This window comes from Spea bombifrons, chromosome 3 (genome assembly GCF_027358695.1).
Source record: "Spea bombifrons isolate aSpeBom1 chromosome 3, aSpeBom1.2.pri, whole genome shotgun sequence".
NCBI classification, from domain to species: Eukaryota; Metazoa; Chordata; class Amphibia; order Anura; family Pelobatidae; genus Spea; species Spea bombifrons.
Window position 1 is genome coordinate 121557664 of NC_071089.1, and position 20646 is coordinate 121578309.

The 20646-nt window shown below is 46.9% G+C and overlaps 1 protein-coding gene across 4 annotated transcripts in view; it reads right to left on the reverse strand.

The window, feature by feature from the left end:
- The window catches only part of DNMT3A (DNA methyltransferase 3 alpha), a 73121-nt gene that overhangs the window by 13604 nt on the left and 38871 nt on the right, over window positions 1–20646 (reverse strand). For all 4 annotated transcript variants that reach the window (XM_053458743.1, XM_053458741.1, XM_053458742.1 and 1 more), the window contains 3 exons: window positions 20126–20468; window positions 16309–16355; window positions 12768–12914 (listed from right to left, as the gene is read on the reverse strand). In XM_053458743.1, the coding sequence (XP_053314718.1) occupies window positions 12768–12914; window positions 16309–16355; window positions 20126–20468 (537 nt within the window). The remainder of the gene's footprint in view (window positions 1–12767; window positions 12915–16308; window positions 16356–20125; window positions 20469–20646) is intronic.

Sequence of the window (20646 nt, forward strand, 5' to 3'; positions counted from 1 at the left end):
CAGCTGCTCCACGGCGGATCAGCTCAGCCTAGAGCTACGGCAGCCGCAACAGACCCCCCGGCTCACCTCTCAGCCTGCGGTCTGTGACGGGGGATCAAACCTTCACAAGTGACCCCCCGCAAGTGACCCCCTAAACATTCTGCTCTGTGCCCACCCAATGGCACCCTCTACCCACCCAAAAGGTCTCTGTACCCACTCAAAGGAACTCTGTACCCATGCCGTGGCGCTCTGTACCCACCCAATGGAACTCTGTACCCACCCAATGGAACCCTGTACCCACCCAATGGACCTCTGTACCCACGCCATGGCGCTCTGTACCCACCCAATGGAACCCTGTACCCACCCAATGGACCTCTGTACCCACGCCATGGCGCTCTGTACCCACCCAATGGAACCCTGTACCCACGCCGTGGCGCTCTGTAGCCACCCAATGGAACCCTGTACCCACGCCGTGGTGCTCTGTGTGCAGTTAACGTGTGTTTGTCACATTTATCTCTAGGGTTCAGGGTATTTGCACGCCCCGCGTCTCATGAATAGAACGTGGCCCTCTGTGCGCGCTCTCTGCACTCTCATTATTAGCTCCACAGTGAAGGAGAATATCACGCGTGGCGTTTCTTCTTATATCATTAGATGGAGTTACTCCTCATAGATCTCCGAACGCTGCTCACTGACTCCATAGGGGCCGTATACATTATACCGGAGCTGGTCTGGGGCACCTGCATCGGGGCACCATCTGTCACCCTAGAGGTAGTAGTTCAGATGCCTGCACAGGTGTGGGAGGCACGCGGGACATTGATTGGGGGGCTTCTTGCCTAACGTGCTACCTGGTCTGGGTCAACCGTGCTTTATACCTTCTTGATGCCAGCACCTATAGCAACATGTATAGCAGAACATATAGACTGGGGTAAAACCCCTGGGAATCTGCCCCATTCACCCTGAGACTGGGGTAAAACCCCTGGGAATCTGCCCCATTCACCCTGAGACTGGGGTAAAACCCCTGGGAATCTGCCCCATTCACCCTGAGACTGGGGTAAAACCCCTGGGAATCTGCCCCATTCACCCTGAGACTGGGGTAAAACCCCTGGGAATCTGCCCCATTCACCCTGAGACTGGGGTAAAACACCTGGGAATCTGCCCCTTTACCCCGAGACTGGGTTAAAAACCCAGAGACTCTACACCCCCCCTGAGACTGGGGTAAAAACCCTGGCGGCTGTCCGTCCCCGCGGCTCTTTTCCAGAATTCTGCCAATCGATGTGAAATTCCGATAATGGTTGCTGATAGGTTGGTGGGAGGCAGCTGGTGGCTCCCCATTAACGTTAAGCCATGACCCGGATACCCCACGAACTGCAGCCGGGGAGAAATTATTAATCCCCTTGACATAAACCTAAACAGAATGTCTGGAACCTTCAAAAACAGGGTTCACCTCAATCGCTTCTTAAAAGTATCGAATGAGGAAGGGATACGGAAAGAAAAGGTGATTCCCCTTTATCCCCAGTCCTATAAAACGCGATCATTCTGATTATGACCTCATCAACTGAATCCCGGGAGAGCAGAGCGAGCTCCTCGTCCAGCGCTTCACTTCTTCACATGGCTTTTCATCCTGCGCTCTTTGTTGAATTGGTTTAAAAGTGAAGAATTATTCCCCGAATTCAATGAATGGAATCATTCCATTAACCCACCAGATTGTGGAGCCGCATCACTCGTGATTTATTGATTGATTTATTGCCCTGGGGTAAAACCGACACCTAGAACCTGTTAATGTTCCGTATATTCCATGTGTTTGTTTACAGAGACATGCTACTTATTCACGTGTTTTTATATTATGGGTTTAAAAAAAAAAAAAAAAAAAAAAGCCCCATATCTAGCCTGCTCCAGATCCGCACCCGGCCTACTCCATATATATATACACCGGATCGGCTCCAGATCCGCACCCGGCCTACTCAATATATACACCGGATCGGCTCCAGATCCGCACCCGGCCTACTCCATATATACACCGGATCGGCTCCAGATCCGCACCCGGCCTACTCCATATATACACCGGATCGGTCCCAGATCCGCACCCGGCCTACTCCATATATACACCGGATCGGTTCCAGATCCGCACCCGGCCTACTCCATTTATACACCGGATCGGTTCCAGATCCGCACCCGGCCTACTCCATATATACACCGGATCGGCTCCAGATCCGCACCCGGCCTACTCCATATATACACCGGATCGGTTCCAGATCCGCACCCGGCCTACTCCATATATACACCGGATCGGTTCCAGATCCGCACCCACCCTACTCCATATTTACACCAGATCGGTTCCGGATCCGCACCCGGCCTACTCCATATATACACCGGATCGGTTCCAGATCCGCACCCGGCCTACTCCATATATACACCGGATCGGCTCCAGAGCCGCACCTGGCCTACTCCATATATACAACAGATCGGCTCCAGATCCACGCCTGGCCCACTCCATGTATGTATTTTTTGTACACCTGGGTGTCTAGGAACAGAAAACTGTTTGACCGTGACTTCCTGTTTCACGGGGGGATTAAATATTAGGTAACACATGGGCCAAATTCCCTTAGCCACTCACCACAATGGGTAAGCCCAATGAATATCGCTGTGATGGGTGGCAAACGGTTTGTGAGATTCGCAAAATGGGAAGGGGCTGTAAGAAAATGACGCGTGTCTGTATCGTGTCTATAGCGTGTCTGTACCGTGTACTTCAGCTGGATAATTGTAGAAGTTAGTAGCGTCTTCGGGACAGAAAGTCCCCAAAACCACAATCCGACGTCAGCTACATCCCCACGAGTTGTTTGGAAGGGATTCAAGGAAAAAGCCTTGAAAACAAACTTAACCGCCGTCCTTTGGCCGGACCTCACCAGAACTTCAAATCGGATCGGGTTTTATGATCAGACGAAACCAAAATAGAGCTTTTTGGCAATATACAGCAGAGGTGGGTTTGGCGCACAGAGAGGAAGCCATATGGCGATGTACCTCATGCCCATGCCCACGGATAAATATGGCCCCACGCATATATTTTCTTGTTTTTGGGGGATAAACCTGTTTTATGTTTGTGATTGTTCGATGTCTATGAGAGCGAAGAGTATTTTTGTGTAAGTTTTGAAGAAAATATATAAAAGTTAAATAAAGACAAATTTTCACAGCCCGCTCCATACATATACCTACTCTGCTCCAGATACACACTTGGCCTGCTCCATCCATACACCTAATCTCCTCTATATATAGACCAGATCGGCTCCACATACACACCTGGCCCGCTCCATACATATACCTAATCTGCTCTATATATACACCAGATCGGCTCCAGATACACACCTGGCCCGCTCCATACATTTACCTAATCTGCTCCATATATACACCAGATTGGTTCCAGATACACACTTGGCCCGCTCCATACATATACCTAATCTGCTCCATATATACACGAGATCGGCACCAGGCAAACACTTGGCCCGCTCCATACATACACCTAATCTGCTCCATATATACACCAGATCGGCACCAGACAAATACTTGGCCCGCTCCATACATATACCTAATCTGCTCCATATATACACCAGATCGGCACCAGATACACACCTGGCCCGCTCCATACATACACCTAATCTGCTCCATATATACACCAGATACACACCTGGCCCGCTCCATACATACACCTAATCTGCTCCATATATACACCAGATACACACTTGGCCCGCTCCACACATATACCTAATCTGCTCCATATATACACCAGATCGGCTCCAGACAAACACTTGGCCCGCTCCATACATACACCTAATCTGCTCCATATATACACCAGATACACACTTGGCTTGTTCCAGACCCACATAACCAAATAATCCCTGCTCAGTACTCAGCATCACGTGTGATGCAAACCAATTAAGAGGAAGTAATAATATACGTGTTACATGCAACTGGCACGCGTGTAACGCTAACGTGGGGTGAGGAAATGGTAATAAAGCAGATATTTGCGTCATTTATAAACACAGCGCCTCCCAGCAGCACCCCGGATCTATACACATGAACATGCATGCATCACCTGTACCGTGTACACACACCAGGTACACAGGCAAACACAAACAATACAGCGCGGTTTCCACAACGTGACGATCCGGCAGGGAATCCCTGCCTTAAAGCGCATCGCATTAAACCGGCACACATAAACACGGAATATGCCACCATTAACCCCGTGAGTGCCGGCGAGCCAGCCAGGCTCTGCCGTCACAAGGAATCCCCCTTCCTGGCACAGAGACGGAGGCTGGAGGGCGCCAGCCCCAATCCCAAAAAAATTAAAAAGCTAGTCTCGCTCAGCAGCGCGTCCTCAGTCGCTCCCGTGTCCCCATTCCCCCTCACAATCACTGCAACACGGCACTCACACCCTGCAGGCACACCGGCCCCTGTTGGCCCCCCACAGCAACCCCGGCAACTGACAAAAAGACCAGAAATAAAGGTTAAGGGACGTACCCATAAACCCTGGAGCCGAGCGGCAGTAAGGATGCAGTCAGGTGTTCGTTCCTCACGCCCCCCCTGCACCCCCACTCCTCCCTCTCTCCCTCCTTCCCTCTCTCCCCCCCTTTTCCCCTCTCTCTGTCCTGATATTGCAGCTCAGATTGGAAGGAGGGGAGGGTGGATGGGTCGGGGGACCAAAGGGGGAAAAGAACGGAGAATTTCCTTTGTCTAGAAACAGCAGCTCACGTGATCCCGGCGGGGTCTCCTCGTTGGCTGAGGAGAGGAGGGGGGAAGACGGGGAGAGGGGGAGCGGAGGGGGCGCGGAGGGGGCAGAACACGCTGGAACGGGGCCAGCAGGCTGTGTCTGGAAACATAGAACGTGCTGTATGCCCTCCACATATACACGTATACACGCACAGCCCGCCATGTGCATCCAATCAACATATATACAGGTAGAAGCGACATGTAATCTGCCCCGTCACCCTGAAAAGATGGAGAATCTGCCCTGTCACCCTGAAAAGACGGAGAATCTGCCCCTCACCCTGAAAAGACGGAGAATCTGCCCCGTCACCTTGTAAAGACCGATAATCTGATCCATCACCCTGAAAAACTGAGAATCTGCCCCATCACCCTTAAAAAATGAGAATCTGCCCCATCACCCTTAAAAAATGAGAATCTGTCCGTCACCCTTAAAACAACTGAGAATCTGCCCCGTCGCCCTGAAGAAAAAAAAAAAGATAATCTGCCCCATCACCCTGAAAAGAAATGATAATCTGCCCCGTCACAAGGAAAAAAATTGTGAATTGTACCCACTCCACTGCCCTGTGGAATCTGCCCCGCTGCCACTTTCACAGAACCCCGAAGAACAATGTCACATAACGCGCAGAACTACTAACATACGCCAAGGACGATGTTACTACTAACATACGCCAAGGACGATGGAAAGTTTTAAAGGAAAGGGTTTTTTTTGTTGCTTTTGACTTTCCAAAAACACGATGGTGGGACATGAAGAGTATATGACTGAAGGGTAGTAGGTACACGGAGCTGTCTTAAGGGGAAAGTGGTTGGGGACACAGGCTAGCAGTACTGACTACATGTGCAGAGTTGCGAGTCGAGTTATTACCCCCCCCCCGGTAATAACTATATAAGATGCCACGTTAACAAAGCCACCTTCTCTAAAGAAGTAAGAAAGACAAATTCTTAACGAGGAGGGTCAGACACCGCTTGGAATGTACGGCCAGGGGCTGTGCTATCCGTTAGATGATGTCATACTTAATCTGCATGCATAACGTGATGCGTGATGTAATACAGGAAACCCCATAGGCAGAATGAGGACTGTGCAAAAAGCGTTAGTGAATACTGAGTGATACCGGCGAGATCCCTGCGCATTCCGGGACGCGGTAATCCCTATTAGATCACCGGTGGTTCGCTGAGATTTAACTTTAATGACACCGCAGTAACCAGAGGATGTGGAAGGGGTGCTTTTACCGGGGCAGAACATCCCATGCACCCTCTGGATGACTGCTGATCCTACACACCAAACCGTACATGGTACCCTGGTGCTGCCCCAGATACATGGCCCATGATGTAGTGTTTGGGGCATTATTCGTCCGCAGTTTAGAAGAGGTGATGGGACAGGACAGGACGCCTGACGATATAACACAGACTCCATTGTACAGAGTAGAGAACGTTCTCCAGAGCAGGTTACATAGAACATGGAACGTCCCATAGAACACGCAGTTCTCTACTGCCCCTCCGAACATTCAACACCTTCTGATCACGTCATAGACTAATTAACAGAACACGGCAGCATGTATGGCAAGCCTACCAAACACAGAGATCAGAACATTCTGCAGAACCCAGAACCTACCAATACCTTCTGAACATGCACGGGAAGCCAATAAGAGCCACCAAACTACAGCCCTCGTGACACGCGTTCAACCTACTACTGGCTAATCACAATGCGAGTCGAAGTTATACAACATCTGGAGAGCACGCTGTACCCAACACGAGGTCAGACCTTTGGAGAACATTCTAATGGGTGTGAAACATTATACGGAAGGATGCTCTGGAATTCTTCATTCAGCCATAACGCCCATTATAAGCCCTGCATGGAAATGGATCGTGTTCCCTCGACCAAATGACAAACATTTTCATCAGGTCTTGTATATGTTTTATTTTAAGGCACCGGTGCCTCTGGTTTAAGGAAAAGATAATTAGATAACGATATCTCAACACCGAGTAACTTCTTCAGGCCACATGTGTTCATGGAGAGAGAGAGACATAAAGTGATGTCCATGTCTTACAGACAGTTCCTAATGGGTTAATCCTACTGGATACTTGGATCTATTGATCACTATGTACATGGATCCCTGGAGGCCTCTCGCTGCCCCTCACCACGTTCCTGGGTCCCCACATACCTCAGTGGTGCTCCTTCCGAGTGCCACACTAGATCCTGCTCTCTCGGCTGGGACCAGCTCGGCAGAGATCGAGGGCTGAGGGGGGATTAAGTCCCCTCCCAGCACAGTCACCGCATCCTATTAACAAGCCCCAGTGGGGAGGATTCAGTTAACTGGCGGTGAAACCATTAACAATACCCCAGAGGCCATAACTGGCTGCAAGATATTGATTGACTCCTGTTGCCCGAGGGGAGCCCAGAGCCTCCAGTCCAGGCAACGTTAGGCCAGACAGTCCCATGTACGACACATTTACAGTCTGACAAGAGATGGATTCCTAGTGGACACGACCCTTGTGATCTCATTAAACTCAGTAACAAGCTGTCGGGGCAGCTCCATACCCTGCCTGGCAAGGAATTCGGGGGCCATCGTCGGAGCTTGAGATCCAAAGAGACCACCTGAAAAATTTCACCTGTGACAGAGAAATGAGAGCTGGCTTTTCTTCCATGGTATTTTGCACCTTCACACACGGATGTGGAATACTTGAACGTAAGCGCTCTACTGTCTAGCGCCAGATCCGAGCAGGTGCCTATAACACCTGTCTGTCCATCTGTGGCCCTTTCCCAGCTGTGCTCAGGCCAGATGCCCATGAACTACATAGTCACTAAAGAGCCAAAAGAATAATTCAAAGGGTTAAATGTATATTGAGAAAAAGTCCGAATTTGGAAGAGAGGATTCTAATCCCGCGGCGTTACTGTGAGATTCTGATACTCTCTGGAGGAACTAGGAGGGTTTTTTGGGGTGGAATTCCCAGTGTTTAGCGAAAAATACTGATTCAACTTCTTTGTTGGGAATCTCTGCCTCGTTGGTTTAATGGCATAAAGAAGCGCGTTCGATGCAGCGGGAAGATGTCTTATAATCAGGAGATCCTTTGGGTTGGGGTGAATTTGCCTTGCATTTTCACAATATTAAATTTAAATAAGAGAGCGCGGACCCCCGAGTTTCACCGTACGACGGAGGGGTGTCCCGAAGCGGGTGTGCAGCCACTTGGCAGCCATTCACCGGCGGGGCGATGTTCCAGCTTGTGTTTCTATAAAAAGACACCTTGATTCTGGAAGTCCTGGAGATGACAGCCTGTTACCATGGAGACAGGCGATGACGACAACGACTGTGCGAGCTGCGTGCTCGCTCTGGGAGACCCCAGAATGAGTGCATATAATTCTACTGACTGCCCACCAGTCTGAGCGTACACTATTTTTCTGAGTGTTTGCTGCAGCTGTTCACATCTACTCCCACTGAGTGTGCGCACTCCATGGCAGCCAGTTAAAGCCACTCTGAGTAAGTGTTTGCTGCAGCTGGTTACAGTAAGCTTTAGCGTCAGTCTAATAGAGTGTGAACCAGACACACCTGGAACAGACAGCATTTTGTGACAAGACCACCAGGAGGAGGAGAGAGGAACCTGGAAACCACAGGACCCAACTCACCATCCGGCAGGACCCAACTCACCATCCCTCAGGACCCAACTCACCATCCCTCAGGACCCAACTCACCATCCGGCAGGACCCAACTCACCATCCCTCAGGACCCAACTCACCATCCCTCAGGACCCAACTCACCATCCGGCAGGACCCAACTCACCATCCCTCAGGACCCAACTCACCATCCCTCAGGACCCAACTCACCATCCGGCAGGACCCAACTCACCATCCGGCAGGACCCAACTCACCATCCCTCAGGACCCAACTCACCATCCGGCAGGACCAAACTCACCATCCGGCAGGACCCAACTCACCATCCGGCAGAATCCAGACTCTCAGAATTTCGCTAACGCTTTAACATTCCCTTTACATCCCCGCGACTCGTTACATTTCCGTAAAGGAGACTGAATGGGAATTCCAGTTTGATGACATCGAGGTGACTTCCATTATCATGGAGATTTTGCACAATAGCCCAATGTGCACAAAAACACCAACAAATATATCATCAGGAAGAGGATCAGAATGCAGGACCCGTCCTCAAATAACTAAAGTTACGCAGCGTTCCTCATAGTTGTGACTAATCTCGGCGCCTTTACCAAGAAGACATCATAAGGAATCCAGAACCACCATCCTTTCGTTGTATTTATATAGATTTTTTCCTCCCCAATAACAGATATTTTTGCACAATAAATGCCACCATTATTTTCTGCAGAGATGGAGAAACCCCAAGAATGAGGTGTGGGTTTTAAAATACGAGGGATATGGCTGCTAGATTCTGTTTAGTTAATTACCATGATTTTAAGCATTAATAAGATTAATAAGAAACACTCCACTTAACGGGATTTACTGGAATTACAGATATCTCTGCAGGCAGGGAATTCCGGATCTTTACTGTTCTTACTGCAAGCACTCTCCCTTTTAATAAGCAGTGACCGTTTCAGACACGAGTTGCTTCTTATGTTCTAGGTCCTGTTTATAAACAGCTACCTGTGAGAGTTCTCAGAATGCCCAAACTCAAAGGCGCGTTTTTATTAAATGGTGCAAGACAGCGGCTGGACTCATTACAGCGACTAAACATCTTGCATCTTCCTTGATGTCACGTAACTGGCTTCTGCAGCCACCTACTGACATTGTGCACTAGCGTGGATTACGTTTATGGTGTGAGTTGGCATTTACACAGAACCAGAAGCCCCTAGCTGAAGAATTTCTCCGCTCCAAGGACAGTTATCTGGACGAGTACAGTGACTACCGGACCAAAACCATCCCAATACCCTAAATTATACTTAAATCATTCGCTCTATAAACGCCTATTGAAACGACCGCCGGTGCTAACATTTTACTAATTCTCTGGCAAATCCAGCCGAGTTCAAAGCCTGAGTGGCCGCCCCCGGACAGTTCTGTAAATGTTGTATTTTAGAAACACAGTAAATCAGCGAAATAACAAAAAATATACAATTTATCAGCATTAATAATGTGTTTTTCCTTTTTTGCCCCAGTTTGCCCCGTAATATAATGTTTTCAGGCAGCTGCATATCAGCCGTTTGTATGATTCTCGCTCTGTTATCTGATCCCTGATCTACTAAACACCCCAACTCCTTATCATACTGCCTGTGGGAAACAATAGAATGGCTCAGTCTTAATCACTAGTTCTGACTGATAAAAGGCGATAGAGAAAAGGGCTTAACTAGTAAAGCATCAGCTCAGTTTGGGTTTTGAGACGGGAAAGTCACCCAAAATATCACATGACTGACAGCAACAGCGCCTCCAGGTCAGCAGATAAAGGGAGTTTATTGGCACAACATGAGATAAAACAAGGTTTTTGTCACCAACCGACATTACTGTATACAGCGCTGGGGGGTTATATTACTATATATAGCGCTGGGGGTTATATTACTGTATACAGCACTGGGGGGGTTATTACTGTATACAGCGCTGGGGGTTATATTACTGTATACAGCGCTGGGGGGTTATATTACTGTATACAGTGCTGGGGGGTTATATTACTGTATACAGTGCTGGGGGTTATATTACTGTATACAGCGCTGGGGGGGTTATATTACTATATATAGCGCTGGGGGTTATATTACTGTATACAGTGCTGGGGGATTATATTACTGTATACAGCGCTGGGGGATATTTCTGTATATGGCGCTGGGGGATATATTACTGTATACAGCGCTGCGGGGTTATATTACTGTATACAGCGCTGGGGGTTATATTACTGTATACAGCGCTGGGGGGTTATATTACTGTATACAGCGCTGGGGGGTTATATTACTGTATACAGCGCTTGGGGGTTATATTACTGTACACAGCGCTGGTGAGGTATATTACTGTATACAGCGCTGGGGGGTTATATTACTGTATACAGCGCTGGGGGTTATATTACTGTACACAGCGCTGGGGGTTATATTACTGTACACAGCGCTGGGGGTTATGTTACTGTATACAGTGCTGGGGAGGGGGTTATATTACTGTATACAGCGCTGGGGGGTTATATTACTGTATACAGCGCTGGGGGGCATATTACTGTACACAGCGCTGGGGGGGTTATATTACTGTATACAGCGCTGGGGGGTTATTACTGCATACAGCGCTGGGGGTTATATTAGTGGATACAGCACTGGGGGTTATATCACTGTATACAGTGCTGGGGGGTTATATTACTGTATACAGCGCTGGGGGTTATATTACTGTATAAAGCGCTGGGGGGGTTATATTACTGTATAAAGCGCTGGGGGTTATATTACTGTATACAGTGCTGGGGGTTATATTACTGGATACAGAGCTGGGGGTAATATTACTGTATACAGCGCTGGGGGGTTATATTACTGTACACAGTGCTGGGGGTTATATTACTGTATACAGCGCTGGGGGGGGTTATATTACTGTATACAGCGCTGGGGGGGTTATATTACTGTATACAGTGCTGGGGGTTATATTACTGTATACAGTGCTGGGGGGTTATATTACTGTATACAGTGCTGGGGGGTTATATTACTGTATACAGTGCTGGGGGTTATATTACTGTATACAGCGCTGGGGGGGTTATATTACTGTATACAGAGCCGGGGGTAATATTACTGTACACAGTGCTGGGGGTTATATTACTGTATTTAGCGCTGGGGGGGTTATATTACTGTATACAGCGCTGGGGGGGTTATATTACTGTATTCAGTGCTGGGGGTTATATTACTGTATACAGCGCTGGGGGGTTATATTACTGTATACAGCGCTGGGGGTTATATTACTGTATACAGCGCTGGGGGGTTATATTACTGTATACAGCGCTGGGGGTTATATTTCTGTATACAGCGCTTGGGGTTATATTACTGTATACAGCGCTGGGGGGGTTATATTACTGTATACAGTGCTGGGGGTTATATTACTGTATACAGCGCTGGGGGTTATATTACTGTATAGAGCGCTGGGGGTTATATTACTGTATACAGTGCTGGGTGGTATATTACTGTATACAGCGCTGGGTGGTATATTACTGTATACAGCGCTGGGGGGTATATTACTGTATACAGCGCTGGGGGGTATATTACTGTATACAGCGCTGGGGGGTTATATTACTGTATACAGCGCTGGGGGTTATATTACTGTATACAGCGCTGGGGTTTTTTTTTACTGTATACAGCGCTGGGGGGTTATATTACTGTATACAGCGCCGGGGGTTATATTACTGTATACAGCGCTGGGGGTTATATTACTGTATACAGGTCTGGGGGTTATATTACTGTATACAGCGCTGGGGGGTTATATTACTGTATACAGCGCTGGGGGGTTATATTACTGTATACAGCGCCGGGGGTTATATTACTGTATACAGTGCTGGGGGGTTATATTACTGTATACAGCGCCGGGGGTTATATTACTGTATACAGTGCTGGGGGGTTATATTACTGTATACAGCGCTGGGGGTTATATTACTGTATACAGCGCTGGGGGGTTATATTACTGTATACAGTGCTGGGGGTTATATTACTGTATACAGCGCTGGGGGGTTATATTACTGTATACAGTGCTGGGGGGTTATATTACTGTATACAGCGTTGGGGGTTCTATTACTGGATACAGTTAGGTTCTAGGTTCATGCTTGGCAAGTTGGTTGAGACTCTACTGGTTTATGCCATATCTCGCCTCAGCAAACTATTAAGTTATTGTCTACCGACGGCCACAATTCTTCCTAGGTAGCTCCTCACTGTCCTGGTGTTCGTTTAGGACACGCCATGGCTTCGTGCACAAGTGTCCATATGATATCCCAACATTAAATACTCTTGCCCCAGGTGGCTCCCTACTGCCCTGGCATTAGTGTCTGACATAGCACGCTCGGCACACCATGAGCAGCCACGGGGGATTTAAGCATTACATACAATCCTCCCAGAAGGAAGTCTGACCCCGCGGTCCTTACCTCCCTCTTCCATCTGGCCAGCCACTCATCTCTCTTCCTCTTGCTGATGTAATAAGGGTCCCCAGCCTGGAAGGGCAGTCTTTGCATGGGCCTCTGACGAAGACTGGACTCCCAGCCTAACCCTCCACGTAGCCGGCCTCGGTATCCCTGCTCAACAGTAGTTAAAGAAAAAGTCAATATACCCAATGCAGTCTATCATCCTTCCCCACCTATTCTGGTCATTAGAGGCTGCCGTACCGTCTTAAAGGGCCAGCAGCATGTCAGCTATAATTATATTACAGTATATTATTATTATATATTGATTTATATAGCGCCATCATATTCTGCAGCGCTGTATTAATATAATACTGACCACTTCCCACCAGGTACTGGGTATTCACTCGTTCCCACTCCTCTAAAAACAGATCCTTTAGTAGCCAAAGTCCCTTTCCTAGAGCCGATAACCCATCCGTTACAGGGAAAGTTTAATGTACCGATCAGAAGGACAACGTTTTAAAACGGAAAGCTCCTTCTGACATCACTAAGCAGCTTCATATGTAAACGAGGTCCCTAAGGGATCATTTGCATGTCAGGACCCTGTCGGGGGGGTTCTTGAAATTGTTCCAGATTTCTCTGGATGGAGATCATCTACATCCGGCTCAGATAATATCAGATTGTATTATTATTCCCTGTATTCTAAACATACAAATGGCATTGGAATTGTGGAAGTTCAGGAAAGTCTTATTGCACGTAGATACACATCATATCAGCGAGTCTTCCTTGGGTTATATACAGTGCTGTGCAAAAGATTTAGGCAGGCGTGAACAATTCTTCACACCTGGGTCGCGTCTCTCTCTTCATGTAATCACAGACAGACTCAGTGTTGAGATCAGGGCTCTGCGGAGGCCAAACGATCACTTCCAGGACTCCTTGGTCTTCTTTACAGTGAAGGAATGTCTTTGGCTGCATGTTTTGGGGTCGTTGTCATGCTGCAGAATAAACTTGGGGCCATTTAGATGACACCCTGATGGTATTTTGTGATGGATAAGTAACTGTCTGTACTTCTCGGCATTGAGGAGACCATTAATTCTGACCAAATCCCCAACTCAATTTGGAGAAATGCAGCCTCAAACCTCCACCATGCGTCACTGCCGCACGCGCTCACTCTTGTACCGCTCTCCAGAGCACCTGCTGCCATGTTCTGCACCCCGGCTCCTGTGTTTTTGTGAATAGTTGAGTCGCTGGGCCTTGTCTCCACTCCGGTCGTTTGGCTTCTTGGCCGCACCAGAGTCCCACTGTCTTCTGCCAATGCTGAGCTGATGGCAGCGCTGGACATCTTCCGATTACAAAGCGAAGTAAGCATTATGTGTTGTTTCCTTGGCCGACCCCTGCGTCTATGGTCCTCAACATTGCCCGTTTCTTTGTGATTCTTCAGAAGAACATCTGGCACTCCCTGTCTGCCTTGAAATTCCTGCCCGGGAGAGACCTTGGTAGTGCGGTATAACTGCCCTGTGTCTTGTTGCTGTGCTCAGTCTTGCCATTGTGTATGACTTTAGTATGTCTTCAGCAACCTCACCCTCTCACCCGGTTTCTTTCCTCCTACACAGCTGTTTCTGAGTCAGTTAATGATTGTGTTTCATCCTTCATAAGAAATTCATGCCTGAAACTTTTGCACAGTACTGTATATAGGAACTTATAAGCAGCAATAAGCAATGAGTTCCCTGCTGGGGCAAATATATGTAACAATCAGCACATTGCTACATAGGTAAAAAAAAAAAAAGGCCTTACATCTCTAGTGGGCAGTATTTGGAGGGGTGACGATGCCCTTCCGTACGCCATAACCAATGACTAAAATACTGTATTGGCCCCAAAATCTCTGGGTCCCCCACAGCACTGGACCCATGGGCTCGCAAATCCTTGAACCCAAGAGTCTGAGACTCTCCAAATGCCTAGGGGACTCTGATACATCCACACAACGCAGGCAATTTGGGGGAAATGTACTTCCTATTAAATAGCACATTCTATACATCCGTAGCTATTCTGGTCCGTGATTAATCCTCTTCTGTCTCAGATGGGTTAGGACTGATCTGCAGGTTTAGCATAAATATGTAAATTCAATCTGAGACATTCGGAGAGGGGAGATTAATTACCCTCTCTGACAGCCCCGCAGATAGTGAGGACCCTCATGAGACGAGAGAAAGAAAAAATCCAAATAATTTCCGGAAATAAGTCGGAAAACAAAAAAAGTGGAATAGACAGCTCCACCAGAACCCGCCATGAATGAAACCTCCATCTTCAGATCCCACCTGACTCTGTAACCTAGTGCTTGAGGTTTTTATTGTCTCATCCTGATTGGTGGTTTATGTGAATTCCATTGGTGGGAGAAGAAGACACACTATGATAAGTAACGAGTAAACATGTGACAACCTACGGGCCTCGAGGATTACAGCAAATAACGTTAGCTGGTATTGGCATCTATTCCACCCCCACCGGTGGACACCTAACACCATAGAAACTCTGGATCCCTCTCTAGAACCTCCCTTCTCGTGGCCCCTAAAACCGACACTTACCTCGAGTCTGGGCTAGTCCCCCACATGTCCTCACTTCTCCGACTCACCGCATTTCCTCTCCCTATTTCTACATCCCAGTCATACAGGTCTCTCCTATGAGCTAAATACACCCGGCAGCCTCGTTATTGCTTTCTGTAATGTACAGAGGTGAAGGCTCGATACATGGCACAGACAAAGCCAATCCTGCTCTAGACTGAGGTAGGTGACACCACAGCACCTGTCATCATTAACACAGCTCACAGAACAATGGGTCACCCCCTGAGAATCATTGACAGCCTAGGGGCCCGAAGCACGATCACTACAGACACCATGCCATGTAATGAATGAAAAGACACAATGGGCGAGATGCAGCAAACATGGCGGCCTCACGAGCTAACACAAAACAACATCATCCACTTCCTGTGTCACATTTGTAAAGGATATGCCCTTCATGGCCAAATCCTGCGAGCGCCACCTGATCAGAAATGGCCGACAGCACAGAGGAAGCGGCAGTCACTTCCTAAGCCATAGGCATGAGGTATCCTCATCACCCCTGGGGTGGGAGACTGGATATGGGCAATAAACTGCCCCGTAACAGAGCAAAGTAATGGCTCCAAACCTCCAGCAAGGGTTTCTCCACTCCAGTACTCCCAGTAGCAGCTAAGCAGTGAAGCGCGTTTACCGGAATGGATGGGAGGCTCTACATACTAAGTAAGTCCCATGAAATATGGGTGTCTTCCATGCATTTTATTGACATATATCAGGTCCCTCCTTTCATTCCCATATTACATGGTCACACTGGGACAGTAATACCCCACCATTAAGTAACAGACCATTTGGTACCGTGTCAGGTTATTATACAGGGAATGATAATACAACTCGTCCTGTGCCAGCTGCTGATTGGCCGTTTGTCTAGGGATCATGCAGCCTGCGCAGATTTATCCAACAGCACCCATTACAAACAGAAATGTAATATCTGCCGACGGCCCGGGGCGATGCTGCCCGATACTTGCCTCCGATTTGGGAGAGTCTGGGCTTGAGTCTTCCTTATCTTCTTTACCTAAAAAAACAAAAGCACAAGGTGAAACAGTGAATTCCTCTTCAGATTCAAAGAAATAGGATGATTTAAATCATACCTGCCAAGTGTGCCTGTTAACGGGATATAAGGATGGGATTAGTTATACGTCCGGAAAGTATATAATATATAATATGAGGAATATACAGGATATAACGGGTTATAAGGACGGGATTAGTTATACGGCCGGAGAGTATATAATATATAATATGAGGAATATACAGGATATAACGGGTTATAAGGACGGGATTAGTTATACGGCCGGAGAGTATATAACATATAATATGAGGAATATACAGGGATATAATGGGTTATAAGGACGGGATTAGTTATGCGGCCGGAGAGTATATAATATATAATATGAGTAATATACAGGATATAACGGGTTATAAGGACGGGATTAGTTATACGGGGGGGAGAGTATATAATATATAATATGAGGAATATACAGGATATAACGGGTTATAAGGACGGGATTAGTTATACGGCCGGAGAGTATATAACATATAATATGAGGAATATACAGGGATATAACGGGTTATAAGGACGGGATTAGTTATACGGCCGGAGAGTATATAATATATAATATGAGTAATATACAGGATATAACGGGTTATAAGGACGGGATTAGTTATACGGCCAGAGAGTATATAATATATAATATGAGGAATATACAGGATATAACGGGTTATAAGGACGGGATTAGTTATACGGCCGGAGAGTATATAATATATAATATGAGGAATATACAGGATATAACGGGTTATAAGGATGGGATTATTTATACGGGACGGAGAGTATATAATATATAATATATAATATGAGGAATATACAGGGATATAACGGGTTATAAGGACGGGATTAGTTATACAGCCGGAGAGTATATAATATAATATTACGGGATTAATTATACAGCCGGAGAGTATATAATATATAATATGAGGAATATACAGGATATAACGGGTTATAAGGACGGGATTAGTTATTCGGGTCAGAGAGTATATAATATATAATATGAGGAATATACAGGGATATAACGGTTTATAAGGACGGATTAGTTATACAGCCGGAGAGTATATAATATATGAGGGATATACAGGGATATAACGGCATATAAGGACGGGATTAGTTATACGGCCGGAGAGTATATAATATATAATATGAGGGATATACAGAGATATAACGGGTTATAAGGACGGGATTAGTTATACGGCCGGAGAGTATATAATATATAATACGAGGAATATACAGGATATAACGGGTTATAAGGACGGGATTAGTTATACGGCCGGAGAGTATATAATATATAATATGAGGAATATACCGGGATATAACGGGTTATAAGGACGGGATTAGTTATACGGCCGGAGAGTATATAATATATAATATGAGGAATATACAGGATATAACGGGTTATAAGGATGGGATTAGTTATACGGGACGGAGAGTATATAATATATAATATATAATATGAGGAATATACAGGGGTATAACGGTTTAAAGGACGGATTAGTTATACAGCCGGAGAGTATATAATATATGAGGGATATACAGGGATATAACGGCATATAAGGACGGGATTAGTTATACGGCCGGAGAGTATATAATATATAATATGAGGAATATACAGGATATAACGGGTTATAAGGACGGGATTAGTTATACGGGACGGAGAGTATATAATATATAATATGAGGAATTTACAGGGATATAACGGGTTATAAGGATGGGATTAGTTATATGGGCCGGAGAGTATATAATATATATGAGGAATATACAGGGATATAACGGGTTATAAGGACGGGATTAGTTATACGGGGGAGAGTATATAATATATAATATGAGTAATATACAGGATATAACGGGTTATAAGGACGGGATTAGTTATACGGCCGGAGAGTATATAATATATAATATGAGGAATATACAGGATATAACGGGTTATAAGGACAGGATTAGTTATACGGACGGAGAGTATATAATATATAATATGAGTAATATACAGGATATAACGGGTTCCATAAGCTTTTGGGTGCTCAGAGGTCTCCTCTACAGATTTAAGTGACTGTCACATTTTTCGGCTATATTTCTGAGGACGTACATGTTGAAATTAGACAGATTAACATTATTTATGGATTCCAATGGAATTTGGGCTGTGGGGTAACTTCTCTTTGCTGCTGATGGTATTGGATGATTTATGAGCCGTAACCTCTGTGGGATTGTGAACTGTTGGGGTGACGAGGGTCTTCCTGTTTAGGGACCCGATCACAGGACTGGTTTCTTAGAAAGCCAGAGAGAGCGGAAGGAAGGTCGGCCCTGCTGCAGGAAACAGGCTTATCTGCGTCTGCGATCGTGAGGCCCGCGCTGGCGCACGGGGGAGGGGGCGCTCTTTATAGAGGAATACCCCCCCAGCTTTGGCCGCTTACTCTATATGCAGCAGAGGCACATTCCCAGAATCCTCTGCTTCACTGTTAGGTCGCCCCACAGTAAGGCCGTCCTCTAGAGCTTTTCACGATCACGTCCATTTACTCCTCTAAAATAACACTAGAGGATCAGAGGCTGAGACTGAATGGAAGGAAGTTTCTGAGAGGGTGGTGGAGAAGTGGAACAGCCAGAGGGTAGAGGGTTTCTCTTGAATCTAAGACGAGACCAACGACTGATTAAGTTATGAGTCTTTACAGCAGAAGAAACGGGCGACTAGATGGGGGCTGGATGGGGCCGATCTGTCGGTTGTAGGGTTCTATGTTTCTATGACTACAGTGAGCAGATATTCAAAGCTCTCAGAAGGCGTTCCTTTGGCTTTCGCAAAAAGGAAGAAACTTCACAAGGTCGTGAAAACCCCCACAGGAGGAAAAACTGAGTTTCCAGCCACTTTTACTACTTTATGGGATCAGTGCTGGGCCAGTTACTTTTATACTGGTCTGCGCTGGTGTAATAATGGCCACTAGGGGGAGCGGAAGCAGAGAGAGGCAAAAATGGGCTGCTGGACGCCTCGCCCAGGGTCTGCATTCCTCACTTTTTAGGACTGGATGACATCATAACTGGGAGTTCTGATATCAAAACGGAATGAACATTCAGACATTAAATATTCAGATTTAATCACCGCCACTCCCATTTTTATTAGTTATTGACTGATATATCGCCATCCTATTCTGAAGCGTTGTACAACGAGCATTCTATTTCTACTACTAATTTGGGATTCCTTTAAAAATGGTGATATCTGAAGAGGCGTTATAATAATGCATTGTGTAGATCGGCGCGTGCCGGGGGGCCGGGGGCCGAGGCTGGGGCTGTTGTAATGTAACATTATCGTTAGGATTCCTGGCCTTGAACGTATGCATGTTTTAAGAGATTAATTTTTATTAATAAATATTTGGGAGAGGGTTCTTTTTTGACTTGGTTTATTTGGTGATATTTAAACATTAGCCTCTTGGAAGCTGAGATCGGTGGCAGCCTTTGGCAGGACCAGTATTATCCAATCATCTTCCTGTCCTGCAGTTCTCTTCCCCATCACCCTTACAAAGGCTGTCTGAACCAATCAGCAACAATCAACAACTTCACATTAGGGGAGAGCTAAATGGGGAGGAATAATCCTGCGGATCCTGAGGAAAGGAAGTTAAGATGTGACACACATAAGGGGGTCTCATACATATATATGGGTTATTTTAACCTGTAAGCACCGTTACGTGGGTTTAGTTAACATATAGATGATCGAGAGAGTCCTCTAGGAGTCCCACCGGCCACCGTGGACTTACTTTTGTCCGAGCCGTCTGACCGGCTCCTCCGCCCCCGTTTTTTCGGGGTTGGGGCAGCGAGGGGGTCCCCGTCTTCCATGTCCTGAGAATCTGGCTCGTCGCTCGGAGTACAGCGGCCGTTCTCCAGCCCCGTTTCCCCATCTCGGGGTCCGTCCGCGGGGGACTCACACAGCTTCCTGTCCCGGGAGTTTGTTTCGGGGGCAGCCGTATCCTGGGCGGGGGTCTCGGGGCTGCTCTGCCCGCTCACCGTTCCGTTGTGCACGGCGCCCGAGTGGCCGCTGTCTGGAGCCGCGTGGCACTTGGGGACTGAGGCGCTGTCTTTGGGTGCGGAGACACTTTCTACCTGTGGACACAAAGGACAGAATAATGTCCCCGTGGAACGTACCCCCAATCACCAGCACGATGCAGCCTGTCTTCTGTTACACTATCATTCACATCATCCTTAGCCATTAGCACATTTACAGGACCTCAGACCGGCCAGGCGGGAAATACATACAAGATATAAATCAAACACAGACAGG